The 13,764-nt window shown below is 39.6% G+C and overlaps 1 protein-coding gene and 1 pseudogene across 1 annotated transcript; both read left to right on the forward strand.

The window, feature by feature from the left end:
• Positions 1–1,338: 1,338 nt before the first annotated feature.
• On the forward strand, positions 1,339–10,924 carry LOC109971898 (UDP-glucuronosyltransferase 2C1-like; annotated as a pseudogene).
• LOC109971896 (UDP-glucuronosyltransferase 2C1-like) lies at positions 2,185–6,165 on the forward strand. The gene is made up of 4 exons (XM_020620460.1): positions 2,185–2,229; positions 3,568–3,866; positions 4,517–5,230; positions 5,528–6,165. The coding sequence occupies exons 2-4, from the start codon at positions 3,573–3,575 to the stop codon at positions 6,110–6,112; spliced, it is 1,593 nt and encodes a 530-aa protein (XP_020476116.1). The 5' UTR covers positions 2,185–2,229; positions 3,568–3,572; the 3' UTR covers positions 6,113–6,165.
• Positions 10,925–13,764: the final 2,840 nt, after the last annotated feature.

Below are 13,764 nucleotides of genomic sequence, written 5' to 3' on the forward strand. Positions count from 1 at the left end.
CCCCGGGCGGCCCCCCGGCACCCGCCGCAGCCACCGTCCTCTGCCTGGTCCCGAGGTCACCCTCCCGAGCGGCCTCTCCGGTCTCCTGCCTGGAACCCCTCCTCCCTCCCTGCTTGGTGCCGTTTTGGTTTGTGTTTGGATGTCTGGGAGCCATCCGGGTGGGGGGGGTACTGTCATGATTCGGTTCCACTGCTTCCTGTCTGGCTTTTATTTTGACCTTACTTCCTGTTTTTGTTTCACCCCTGTTTCGGTCTTTTTACTTTCACTAATCACTCACATTAGATTCACCTGCTCCTGAGTAGTTTGCACTTGTTTGCATCGCATATAAGCAGCCTTCACCCACCAATCCCGGCCAGATTGTTCTAGACGCCAGCTCTGACTCTCCAGCATTTTTCGGTTTTGGTACTTTGTGTTTTTGACCCGGATTGTTCCTCTGACTATTCTGCTCTGCCTTGCCCTCTTGCTACGGACTGTCACTGTGCATGATTATCGGACTTCCCTTCGGACTACGCATTTTGGATTACCTTTGCTGTACATGTTTGCTGGCTCTGATCTCAGACTGTTATACCAACGCCTAAGTGTGTTTTTTTGTACACCGTGTCTTGTCCTGGTTTTTTTTGTTCAATGTTAGTGCGCTTAATAAAAAGACAGTTTTGTTTTACATTTCCTCGTCTGGCCCTTTAATGAGTTCACCAAACACTTTTCGGCAGCATCGCGCGCCATTCATGACATGAAACCACTTGACTAAGTGTATCATGCTGCCATTAGACTTTTTTCACTAGAGATCCCTTTAGGACTCACCATTGTGCGCTATATTAGAAAGGAGGTTGGCAAACTTTGACACTGAGAAGAGAGCATCATTGTATGTTATTCACCTATAAAGCCCTACTTAATAAGTTGCCTGAATATATTACATGCCTCTTGAATTACAAATCATCAATGCACCAGAACCGTTCACAGGATTATCTTGTTCTGCAACCCTTTTTTGCCATTACAGAAGTAGCAAAGATGTCCTTCAGTTACTAAAATGTATCTTTATTTTATTTTTTTTGACATAGGCTTAACATGAGTGTTTCCTAAACAAGTAATTAAAAACAGGACAATGTGCCAGTTGTTAGTTTGTAGCTTCTATTTATTTGTTGACTGCATTTCCATGGCTTTTCTATTGACCGCTGTTTGCAGTTAAGCTCCACTTTACATACTTTTTAAAATTAATTTGTAATAATATTTCTCTCTTTTTGCTGGAAGTATTTTAAATTTCTTTGAATGAGTCAGATTTGACATTTGCTATGATCTGTTGGTTCGGCAGGAAGAAATGTCATGATTCTGTCCCGCCTGTTTCCGGTCTCCTGCTTTTATTTTGACACAACTTCCTGCTAGAGTGTTCGATTATCGGACATCCCCCTCTGACCTCTCGCTTTGGATTCCTTGGCTGTGTGAGTTTGCGGGTTCTGACCTTGGACTGTGTTACCGACCTGTGAGTGCGTTTCATGTTTAAACAGTTTTTGTATCGTTTTGTTCGCGGTCAGTGCTCATATTAAAGAGACAGTTTTGCTTTTACTCGTCTGTCTCTATGATTGAGTTCATCCCTTGATATTATCGGCAGCTTTAAGCGCCGATCCTGACAAGAAAAGGAATTTATCTGGGTATTGTAAATACCATCCTGAAGATTATCGGTGTAAATTTCAAAAACTTGTGGTACCTGGGTCAGATTAAAGTCATATACACCGACTATATCACTATTCTGATTGTGTTGTGGGGAGTGGCGCTCCCTGGTTTTTATGTTTTAACCCTATAAAACCATTTGCATCATGTGATCAAGTGGCAAAATCATATCAGACTCTTCCTGCCCATCCAACACTCCAAAACGTTGGAATGGGCCACTTAATCTAATTTTATTTCCACCAAGCAAATTACTACAGACTAAACAGGAACCATCTGCTCCAATTGCTCCATGAACAGAGACGGATTGCAAAACACCCCCCATAAAATATCATAGTCTATAATTCTGTGGCAAAGTTCACCTGGTGTTTTTCCCCTCTGCTTCTATATACACCTCATATGAAGTCCACAATAAAAAAGGCTATAGAATCAGGCAGGCATTAGGACTGGGGAGAGAGCGAACAACGTGTACAATGTGCTTTTTTAAAAAAAAGAAAATCAGATTGTTTTACCTCCTGACTGTGTACCAGGAAGAAGCCAGAGTGGATTCGAGAAGAGCAAGAAACGGTATTTTGAAAACTGACTCACACTTTGAAGGTTATCATTAAAATATATCAGACAATGTGGTATATAAGTAATTCTAATTTTTAGACTCTAGAAAAAGCTGTGCGATACTCTATGACCTACAAATCACTATAGAAAGACACACTATAGAGAGAGACACACTATGGAGAGACACACAGACAAGCGGCAAAGTGGATATGCTGGTAATGTTGATAAAACCAACACAAGGTGAAATTAAACAAGTAAACTAAACTTTATTTATATCACACTTTTTAGTCAGGTTTTCTAGTGCTACATAGTTACAAAAGGTTACAAAATCATCAGAATATTAATCTGCAACACTTTTAATAACTCTTTAATTATTTAAAGCTGCATTAACTAAGAATTTAGCCTTTTAGTGAAAAGTTGTTAATATTTACACCATCAACACAGCTATAAAAGTGAGGAGTTGTTTAATTATCAAAGTGTAAGGCGAAATGCTTCACATACAACTCACGGCTATGTGTGTCAAGTACGTAACAGTGAACGTAATGTGATAAGGGCCTGAACATTAGTACTGTTACATCATTACTGGGAAAAACATTCCTCTGTAGAATTTGCTTGTGTTACTGCAGATGCATCCGCTATAAAGAGTATTATTTGACATTGTGTTGCTGCAATGCCACCACAGTCTCTATGGGCTTTATATTCCACATACATTAGTTATGGAGCTGGTTATGGCTGCTGCACTACCTGAGTGCCACAAATGTCTCCACATGGCAACAGAAAGCTGTAGTAAACAAACCTGCAGGTCACAAATGTGGAGAAAATAAACACTAGCATTAGGTACAACAATCTAGAAACATAACATGGTAAATGTAAAGCTCACATGGGTTAATATTACACAACCCAGGCTAATGATCTCATGAAAGAGGACGCAGAGTATGTATGATGCAAGAACTGTTTGACAGCGTGAGACACATTAACAAAACTACACCCAATATTCAGATTAGTTTGCCAGTAAATTGAAAAATAAGAAAGAATCACTTTGTTATTTGCAATACATTCATTGCAGTCTTCATGTGGCCTGTGCTGCATGTAACCCGCCCTTCTCTCATACTGGAGTTTGAACTCACACATACTGTCTAGAGAATCTTTTTCATGGACTGTCATTCTAGTAGCAAGGAGGACTACTGTTGCCATTTTTAAGCATGGATAATTGAATATCAGGAAGGCTAGGTTGTGATTAATATACTTTTTTTAGATGTGTGAAATTTCATTTTTAATATAAGCAATTCCCACTCCACAGACTTGTTAAGTAATGACACAACTTCTTTTATGTTTCTCTCTTTTACATTTTAGGAACCATGCTATTGCATCATATTTATGGAATATTTGCATTCCTCGGTGCATATCTGATTTCCTTTCCACCATCTTGCAATGGAGGGAATATTCTAGTCTACCCTTTAGACGGCAGTCACTGGGTCAATATGAAGATCCTGCTAGAAGATCTTCATGCCAGAGGACACAGCATCACTGTGATTAGATCCTCCACTAGTTGGTACATCACAGAAAAGTCTCCTCTCTACACTTCCATTACAGTTCAAATGGATGGAGACACTGACAACTTTTTTGATGAATACCTAAAGGAGAATATAAGGGTATGTTATTATAGATAATGTATTGGGCCCCATGTGGGTCATTATGGTTATATTCATATATTCATGCTGAAGTGATTTTTTATTTTCCCTCCAAATGACTCAGATCTTATCTTTTCACAGATGTGTGAACAAACTAAACCTGATCTTTTTCAAATGAGATCTGGGTCACTTCCATATACTCTGTGGTCCTAGACCTGAATCATTTCTGATTACTGACCATGCCACCAATGTCAGAGCAGTCAGATCAAAATTCATGTGCTTTTTTAAGTCTCCCACCTTTGCACATTCACATATTGCCTGTTTTCATAATTCATTGTCAGCTCCTAAAAAACAGGTTCAAATAAAACATAAAAGAGAACAAAAACAGACAAGGGGTTCAGTGGAGAAACAAGGACCTTTAACATTTGTTGGACATTTATGAAGAAGCTTTTGATCAAACTAAATTGGAGGGAACATATAATTTTGTGAGGGAACTGTGAAATTTCAGTTAAATTTGTGTGTGCATAGCGTGGCCAGATACCTGTCACTTCCAAACATGAATGTTAACAATAAACAGAACAAGAAATGAGCAATAAAGCCTGTAACTTGAATGTAGTGTTAGTCACTCAAGTGTTTTCACTTTTTAGCATTTTTTTCTGACCATTTTTCAGGCACAGAGAGAGGGGGCCTCGCCACTTACTTTCTTCAAACTCACCAAGGATTTCCTTTCAATGATTTCCCAGGCACATTCACTGTCTTGTGATATCCTTCTTCAAGTCTTTAATGATGAAAATATGATCAAAAGCTTAATGGATTCTCAATTTGATCTTGTTATCACTGACCCAGCCTTAGCATCAGGGGTTATACTGGCCAAGTATCTAAAACTGCCCGTGGTGCTCAATGTTCGCTGGATCACCAGTGGAGACGGGCACTTTGCGATAGCCCCCTCACCATTCTCTTACATCCCAGCACCAGGATCAGGCTTAACAGACAAAATGAATTTCATGGAGCGAGTCAAGAACTTGTTTTTCCATAGCATTGTAATGTTGCAGCAGAAATTCATGGTGGGACCAAACTATGATGCCATCTGTGATAAATACATCAAGGGTGGATGTGACATCATGTCGCTTCTTCAGGAAGCAGACATTTGGCTGTTCAGGTCAGATTTCGTGTTTGATTTCCCTCGGCCTACCATGCCAAACATTGTCTACATAGGGGGGTTCCAGTGCAAACCAGCACAACCTCTGCCAGCTGACCTGGAGGAGTTTGTTCAGAGTGCTGGGGAGCATGGAGTGATCATCATGACTCTTGGAACTTGGATTAAAGCTTTACCAAAAGAGGTCTCAGATGAAATTGCCAGCGTCTTTGCCAAGATGCCTCAGAAGGTAAAACATGCTCAGTGATTCACTTGCAAAGACACCTAACACTGCACTACACTGTTTTGAAAAAATTAATAAAAATTCACTTTTTATAAGATTTTATTTCCCATGCTAATCTATGTTGCAGTTTTTTAGGGTTTCTTTGAATATCTTGGAAAGTGCTCAGTGTAAATTGTTATTACATAATTTACAGTTGTGTGGTAAGTGGAGACAGGCTGCAGCAATGACAACATCATTATGTTGTTTGTCTGCTGAGGTACGTATATGTGCGCTGTAAATTCATAATGATTGTTTTCTGATCAGGTGATATGGAGGCACAAAGGGGAACAACCCTCTACTTTGGGCAACAACACTCTGATAGTGGACTGGATGCCACAGAAGGACCTCCTGGGCCACCCACAGACCAAAGTTTTTGTAGCTCACGGAGGAACCAATGGTGTTCAGGAGGCCATTTACCACGGGGTCCCTGTGCTCGGCATACCCTTGTTCTTTGACCAGTATGACAACCTTCTTCGTCTGCAGGATAGGGGAGCCGGAAAGATCATCCCGTTAGGTGATGTTAACGGACACAGTTTTGAGCAAGGTCTTATGGAAGTTCTTCATCGAGACAGCTACAGACAGAACATGCAAAGACTGTCACGTCTGCACAGAGATCAGCCAATGTCACCCATGGATCGGGCCATCTTCTGGGTGGAATATGTGATGCGCCATAAAGGGGCTCCACATCTGCGTACAGAGGCTTATAAGATGCCCTGGTACTCCTACTACTGTTTAGATGTAATGCTAGTATTGCTGACTGCAGTGACTCTCCTGCTGCTCTCTGCTTTGGCTGTTTGCAAGTTTCTATGCTGCAGAGGTAGAAGAAAGACCAAAGCCAAACAGCACTGAAGTCAGATTTGTTACAAAATATACTACAGTGGGTTTTCTAAAACTCTGTATAGGACATACATCATACGTTTATACATGAAAGTATGCCATTTGTACTTTTTCTTATTTTATAAAACAATCAGATGATTGATTTATCAAATCAATATAAAGGTAAAACATCAAAGGGGGTTCATACTTTTTTATGGGCACTGTATAAAGAAAATATAATAGAGTTTAATATAGAGCCTTGTGGTACTCCACAAGAGATGGGTGTAGAGGAGAAGCAGACTTTATCAATTTTAACTAAGGCTGATCTGTCCTGGAGGTAGAAGATAAACTATAGGCCAGTTCCTGAATGCCTACAACAAGTTTAAGGCATGTTGGGAAAAGGATGGTGTGACTGACTGTGTTGAAGGCAGCAGAGCTGACTATGGTGCACTACTATGGTGCATCCTAAAACCCAACTGATACCGTATTTGTCCTGGATGCTACATTTGTCAAAGTAGGAGCTTAGCTGAGAGAAAACAGCTTCTTAAAGAAATGGCACCCACCTTTTGTTAGTACAACAGGGAGAGGGGTATGTGTGGAACATGAGCACATGTTGTTTTTATGTGGTACACAGCAGTGACATACTATAACTAGCAGTGGCATATGCCAGTATGCCAACAATGAGTGACATCTGCCAGAAGAAAAAGAGTAGCATGTGTCAGTAAAGCAGCATACCATTGGGTTTTAGCTTTTCAATCTCAATGCTGTTATATTTCTATGACCCTCTGGAATCACCCTCAAGAAAAACCCTAAGCCTGCTTTTGAAAAGACTATGGATCTAAGACTAGCTATTTCATGCTCCACTACTTTGTTTGTCCAACACATCAGTTATTTTATCAAACACTTAGATGGACTGTCAGTCTGGAAGTAAGCAGGTCTGCTTTTGGCACTCTTGAGCAGGGGTAAGTGAATTTCAGGGACGTTATTATGTCGTAAATTGATTTGTGTGTGTGAAATTTATAGACTATTCCCATCCATCAGACTTGTTAAGCACATAGCCTTACGAAGGTGAGGAAAAATCCTTGCCCTGATTGGATTAGGATTTAAAAATTATTTGCCTGATAGATACAAGCTGTTGTGGTAGATTGTTTTAAGTCAGCCGTTATGGGTATTCTTAGTGGAATCCCACAAGGATCCATTCTGAGCCCCACTTTGTTCACTTTTTTATTGATGATCTAGGATCCAAAGTAATTAATAGTACTATTCATTTATATGCAGATGACATGGTCAGCTCACTTCAATGACCAGGGTTTTCATCATTTGAAGTCTGATTTTGACCTTGTTCATCATCTTCTTCTTGATCTTAAACTAACATTAAATTCCTGTAAAACAAAGTATATGATTTTTACTAGAAAATGATGGAGCCTATTCCAGCTGACATTGGGCAAGAGGCGAGGTACACCCTGGACAGGTCGAATTCATGAACATGTAAGTGACTTTCCACTGTGTAAGAAAGTTTAAAATTTCTCTCCCCTCTGACCACCAGGAGGAGAAATATTAACTGCTTCACTTACGCCTAGAATTTCATTTCTGCATTGAAACACATTTTGTTTTAATGAGTGTCACAGGAGGCAGTTGATACAAGCAACAACTTTATCTGTAATAGATTATGGCAATAAAATTTATATGCATGCCCCTGCAAAAACCCTGAAACCACTTGACTCAGTGTATCATGATGCCATTAGATTTTTTCACTGGAGATCCCTTTAGGACTCACCATTGTGCGCCATATTAGAAAGGAGGTTGGCCAACTCTGACACTGAGAAGAGAGTATCACTGTATGTTATTCACCTATAAAGCCCTACTTAATAAGTTTCCTGAATATATTACATGCTTCTTGAATTACAAATCAATGCACCAGAACCGTTCACAAGATTATCTCGTTCTGCAACCCTTTTTGCCAATACAGAAGTAGCAAAGATGTCCTTCAGTTACTAAAAAATATATCTTTATTTTTCTTTTTTTTGACATATGCTTAACATGAGTGTTTGCTAAACGAGTAATTAAAAACAAGACAATGTGCCAGTTTTTATTGACTGCTGTTTGCAGTTAAGCTCCACTCTACAAACTTTTTTAAACTACATTTTTAATAATATTTCTCTCTTTTTTACATTTTAGGAACCATGCTATCACATCATATTCATGGATTATTTGCATTCCTCAGTGTATGTCTGATTTCTTTCACACCAACTTGCAATGGCGGAAATATTCTAGTCTACCCTGTAGATGCCAGTCACTGGGTCAATATGAAGATCCTGCTAGAAGATCTTCATGCCAGAGGACACAGCATCACTGTGATTAGATCCTCCACTAGTTGGTACATCACAGAAAAGTCTCCTCTCTACACTTCCATTACAGTTCAAATGGATGGAGACACTGACAACTTTTTTGATGAATACCTAAAGGAGAATATAAGGGTATGTTATTATAGATAATGTATTGGGCCTTCAATGGTTTCCCTGGTACATTCATTGTCTTGCAAACTCCTTTATCAAATTTTCAATGATGAACATATGATCAAAAGCTTAATGGATTCTCAGTTTGATCTTGTTATCACTGACCCAGCCTTAGCATCAGGGGTTATACTGGCCAAGTATCTAAAACTGCCCGTGGTGCTCAATGTTCGCTGGATCACCAGTGGAGAAGGGCACTTTGTGATAGCCCCCTCACCACTCTCTTACATCCCAGCACCAGGATCAGGCTTAACAGACAAAATGAATTTCATGGAGCGAGTCAAGAACTTGTTTTTCCATAGCATTGTAATGTTGCAGCAGAAATTCATGGTGGGACCAAACTATGATGCCATCTGTGATAAATACATCAAGGGTGGATGTGACATCATCTCGCTTCTTCAGGAAGCAGACATTTGGCTGTTCAGGTCAGATTTCGTGTTTGATTTCCCTCGGCCTACCATGCCAAACATTGTCTACATAGGGGGGTTCCAGTGCAAACCAGCACAACCTCTGCCAGCTGACCTGGAGGAGTTTGTTCAGAGTGCTGGGGAGCATGGAGTGATCATCATGACTCTTGGAACTTTGGTTAATGCTTTGCCCAAAGAGATCTCAGATGAAATTGCCAGCGTCTTTGCCAAGATGCCTCAGAAGGTAAAACATGCTCAGTGATTCACTTGCAAAGACATGAGTAATTAAGAGACTGAATTGTGTACAATTCAACATGCTATCTGTCTGACCTAGTGAAACTTGGAGTCTTAGGCACCAATGAATCCCTTTACTAATCAGATCAAATTAAAAGTAATATTAAACTCAAAGAAATAGATACAGAACTAAAGATCAATAAATCACTTTTCCAATAAATGCATCAAATTAAAACAGAATTAAAATAGACTGGCAGCCTGGCCACCACATCACACACAGTCATTTCACTGCAGGGGGGCTAGAGCCAATCCCAGCTGACATTGGGCAAGAAGCAGGGTCCACCTTGTACAAGTCGCCAGTCTATCACAGGGCTGACACATAGACAAACAAGCACACACTCACATGCACTCCTAGGGGCAATTTAGTTTTCCAATGAATACATCAAATTAAAAAGGATATATCAAACTGTAATAGAGTGACAGACTGTTTAGGGCGTCTTATGAGTCATAATGCCTGGGCCTTAAAAACAGATATTGATTTAAGAGCTGAAAATAAATATGTTAATAAATGGTTCAATGTGTAAAAAAGGCCTCCATCAGTGAAGAACCTAACACTGCACTGCACTGTTTTGAAGAAATTAAAAAAAATTCACTCTTTATAAGATTTTATTTCCCATGCTAATCTATGTTACAATTTTTTAGGGTTTCTTTGAATATCTTGGAAAGTGCTCAGTGTAAATAAAACTGTTATTACATAATTTACAGTTGTGTGGTAAGTCGAGACAGGCTGCAGCAATGACAACATCATCATGTTGTCTCTCTGCTTAGGTACATGTGCGCTGTAAATTCATAATGATTGTTTGTTTTCTGATCAGGTGATATGGAGGCACAAAGGGGAACAACCCTCTACTTTGGGCAACAACACTCTGATAGTGGACTGGATGCCACAGAAGGACCTCCTGGGCCACCCACAGACCAAAGTCTTTGTAGCTCACGGAGGAACCAATGGTGTTCAGGAGGCCATTTACCACGGGGTCCCTGTGCTCGGCATACCCTTGTTCTTCGACCAGTATGACAACCTTCTTCGTCTGCAGGATAGGGGAGCCGGAAAGATCATCCCGTTAGGTGATGTTAACGGACACAGTTTTGAGCAAGGTCTTATGGAAGTTCTTCATCGAGACAGCTACAGACAGAACATGCAAAGACTGTCACGTCTGCACAGAGATCAGCCAATGTCACCCATGGATCGGGCCATCTTCTGGGTGGAATATGTGATGCGCCATAAAGGGGCTCCACATCTGCGTACAGAGGCTTATAAGATGCCCTGGTACTCCTACTACTGTTTAGATGTAATGCTAGTATTGCTGACTGCAGTGACTCTCCTGCTGCTCTCTGCTTTGGCTGTTTGCAAGTTTCTATGCTGCAGAGGTAGAAGAAAGACCAAAGCCAAACAGCACTGAAGTCAGATTTGTTACAAAATATGCTACAGTGGATTTTCTGAAACATAAAAAGCAAATTACTTGTGTATTGTGTATTGCTAAATCCGTCAAATGATTGTTAGTTTGCTTAATGAATAAAAACCGGTACAAATGCCATACTTTAGTGTATTGATGTGAATTCTTGTCTAAATTCAGAGTTTTAAAGTCAACTGTCAGTTGTAGACTATAGCTTTTGCTCCCTGTTAATTTTTGATTAAAGCAGTGATCAATATATGTGTTTTGTTATTACTCCTAAAACAGTGAATAATTTGCACAAACATCTTTCTCTAATCTTTCCAACTTTCTGTGAACTTGTTCTTTCTGTCTAGCTCTGTGTTTGATTCATAGATCTCTTGGTCTCACATGTCCACATTCCAGCTGAACACATTCTTCATATCCTGGACTTGTAAAATGCATGTTCACACTTGATATGCTAGAAGCAAGGCTATTTCATCTAACATTTCCTGGTAAGTCTATGAGATCAAATTTACATTGTATGACAGGGCAAATCTTTTATTCAGGAAGAATAAAAGGATGACAGACTATTTAGGATAGCCACAGAAACAGAGCAAATCAAAATGTTTAAAAGTGGTTCCTCTTCTACTGCAACCATTTCCACTGTGTAAAGGTAGTTGGGACACATCATAGGCCTATCCCACATAGGCTTACGATGTGTCCCAACTACCTTAAGTGAATCCTAGGTCCCTTATCTTACTGATCTAAACCTGGAAATTACAGCTGGTATTTGACCTAGCTATACCTGCTTTATTAGTTTGGATGCAATGTTGCATCAAACTTCAAAATTTTAACCATAAAAATACAACTTGGCTTAAAATTACACACTTATTTATCGATTTCACTAAAATGAACTGTACTGCAGACCATTTACAGTATGTCATAGATGTTACGAGATGTAATTATTTGACTAGGCAGCATATGTTATCACTTGCACAAATAGAAAAAATAGAAAGAAAAGAACAATTTAAGCACTTGACTTTAGAGCTAAAATATGGCAAAATCAACATTTGTCTCAGTGATCAAGTTTGTGTGTGTGTGTGTGTGTGTGTGTGTGTGTGTACAAGGCCATATGTTGCTCCATAATTCTTCTCCTCAAGCAACAAGCATGAATTAACAGTTTCATGTGTCCATTTTCCCACTGGTCACATGCACGCACGCACGCACGCCCGCACGCACACACACACACACACACACACACACACACACACACACATTTGTGCTCCCAAAGGAGCATCTGCAAGGCTTGACATCATTCTCTCCAGAGGTTCACAGATCACATTAATTATTATAAACATTTTAGTCTGAAGCTGGTTCAAAAAATTTGAGTCACAGTATCTGATCACAGTTTGTTGGATGTGTACGCTTCATGTGTAACACACAGAGCCATTGCCGACACTGATTATCCATATTTCAAGCCACTGGTCTAAGGTTAATCACATACAGTGATATGTGCAATTGAAAAAAAGTGATAATACTCTTGCTACACATATTAAACTGACTTTTACTGTCATGTCTTTATCACCTCGTTATCTGCACTCTGACATGAAGCCCGCAGCCACTGTGCAAACAAATTACCTTCTGTGGCTGCTCTGGATCATTTCAATGATATTGCGAAAGAGCTACACTACAGTAGAATAATATTTAACCATTTCTTGTACACTGTCCTATGTTAGTTTGGTGTTCAGGAGGAAAATATGATTGTGATATTGCTGGCACAAGTGCTACAGTGAAAATAGTGCATTGTGTAACCACTGTAATTCTTCAAATCTGTCAACATAGGAGTGATTGTGAGTGTGTGCAGTTGTTTGTCTACATGTCAGCACTGTGATCGACTGGTGACCTGCCCATCACAGGGTGTACCACACCTCTCGCCCAATTTCAGGTGGGATAGGCTCCAAATCAAAATCAAATAAAATCAAATTTATTTATATAGCACTTTAAAAACAACATCCAGCTGACCAAAGTACTTTACATGGCAGAATAAAATCACAATAAATGACTAAAATAGAGTAAATAAGTTCAGTGCAAATAAAAATAAAACAGCACAATAACACAGACACACAGTTAACATACGTTCAATAAATTAAAAATTAAAAGGAAATTAGAAGGAATGCACCAGGTCCTACTGTGTATTAAAAGCCAAGCCAAATAAATATGTTTTAAGCAATGATTTAAAAGTACTGAGGTCAGTAGCTGACCTAACATTAAAAGGTAGACTATTCCACAATTTAGGAGCTGCAACAGTAAAAGCACGGCCACCCCAGCGTTTATATCTGGCCCTTGGAACCTCTAAAAGAAACTGGCTTGAAGATCTGAGGGATCTTGTAGGTTTATGCCAATGCTCTAATTCAGTGAGGAAAATGGAGCTAATCCATTAAGAGCCTTAAAAACAAAAATCAATTACTTAAAATCAATTCTAAAATAGACTGGAAGCCAGTGGAGAGAAGCCGGTACCAGGGTTATATGCTCGAATTTCCTAGTACTCGTCAAAAGACGAGCAGCAGCATTTTGCACGATTTGGGGATGAGCGAGGGAGGACTGGTTGACACCATAGTATAGAGCATTGCAACAATCACGTCTAGAAGTGATAAAAGCATGGATTGCAATCTCAAAATCATTAAAAGAAAGGAATGACTTGACCTTGCATAACAGCCTCAGGTGGAAGAAGCTAGATTTCACAACTGCTTGTCAAACCTCAAGTCGCCATCAAACATCACCCCTAGATTTTTTTACAGTCGACTTCAGATGTCGAGCAAGGGGGCCCAGGCCCAGGTTAGAAGCAGTTAAGTTTGCCAGGTCACCAAATAGCAAAGGCTCCAGCCCCCCATGACCCTATTCAGGATAAAGGTATAGATAATGGATGGATGATGTACATTGCTTGAAACACTGTCATATTGTGAATAAATGGCAGCATTTCCTTGAAAGCATGTATGTTTAATTGATAGATTCAGTACTGAGTACAATGTAATGGGTGCAATTAAAAATGTGATATTAAAATTATTTTGAAAAGCTATGAAACATGAAAAAAAGTCTGA

The sequence above is a fragment of the Monopterus albus genome, unplaced genomic scaffold (genome assembly GCF_001952655.1).
Source record: "Monopterus albus unplaced genomic scaffold, M_albus_1.0 scaffold237.1, whole genome shotgun sequence".
NCBI lineage: Eukaryota > Metazoa > Chordata > Actinopteri > Synbranchiformes > Synbranchidae > Monopterus > Monopterus albus.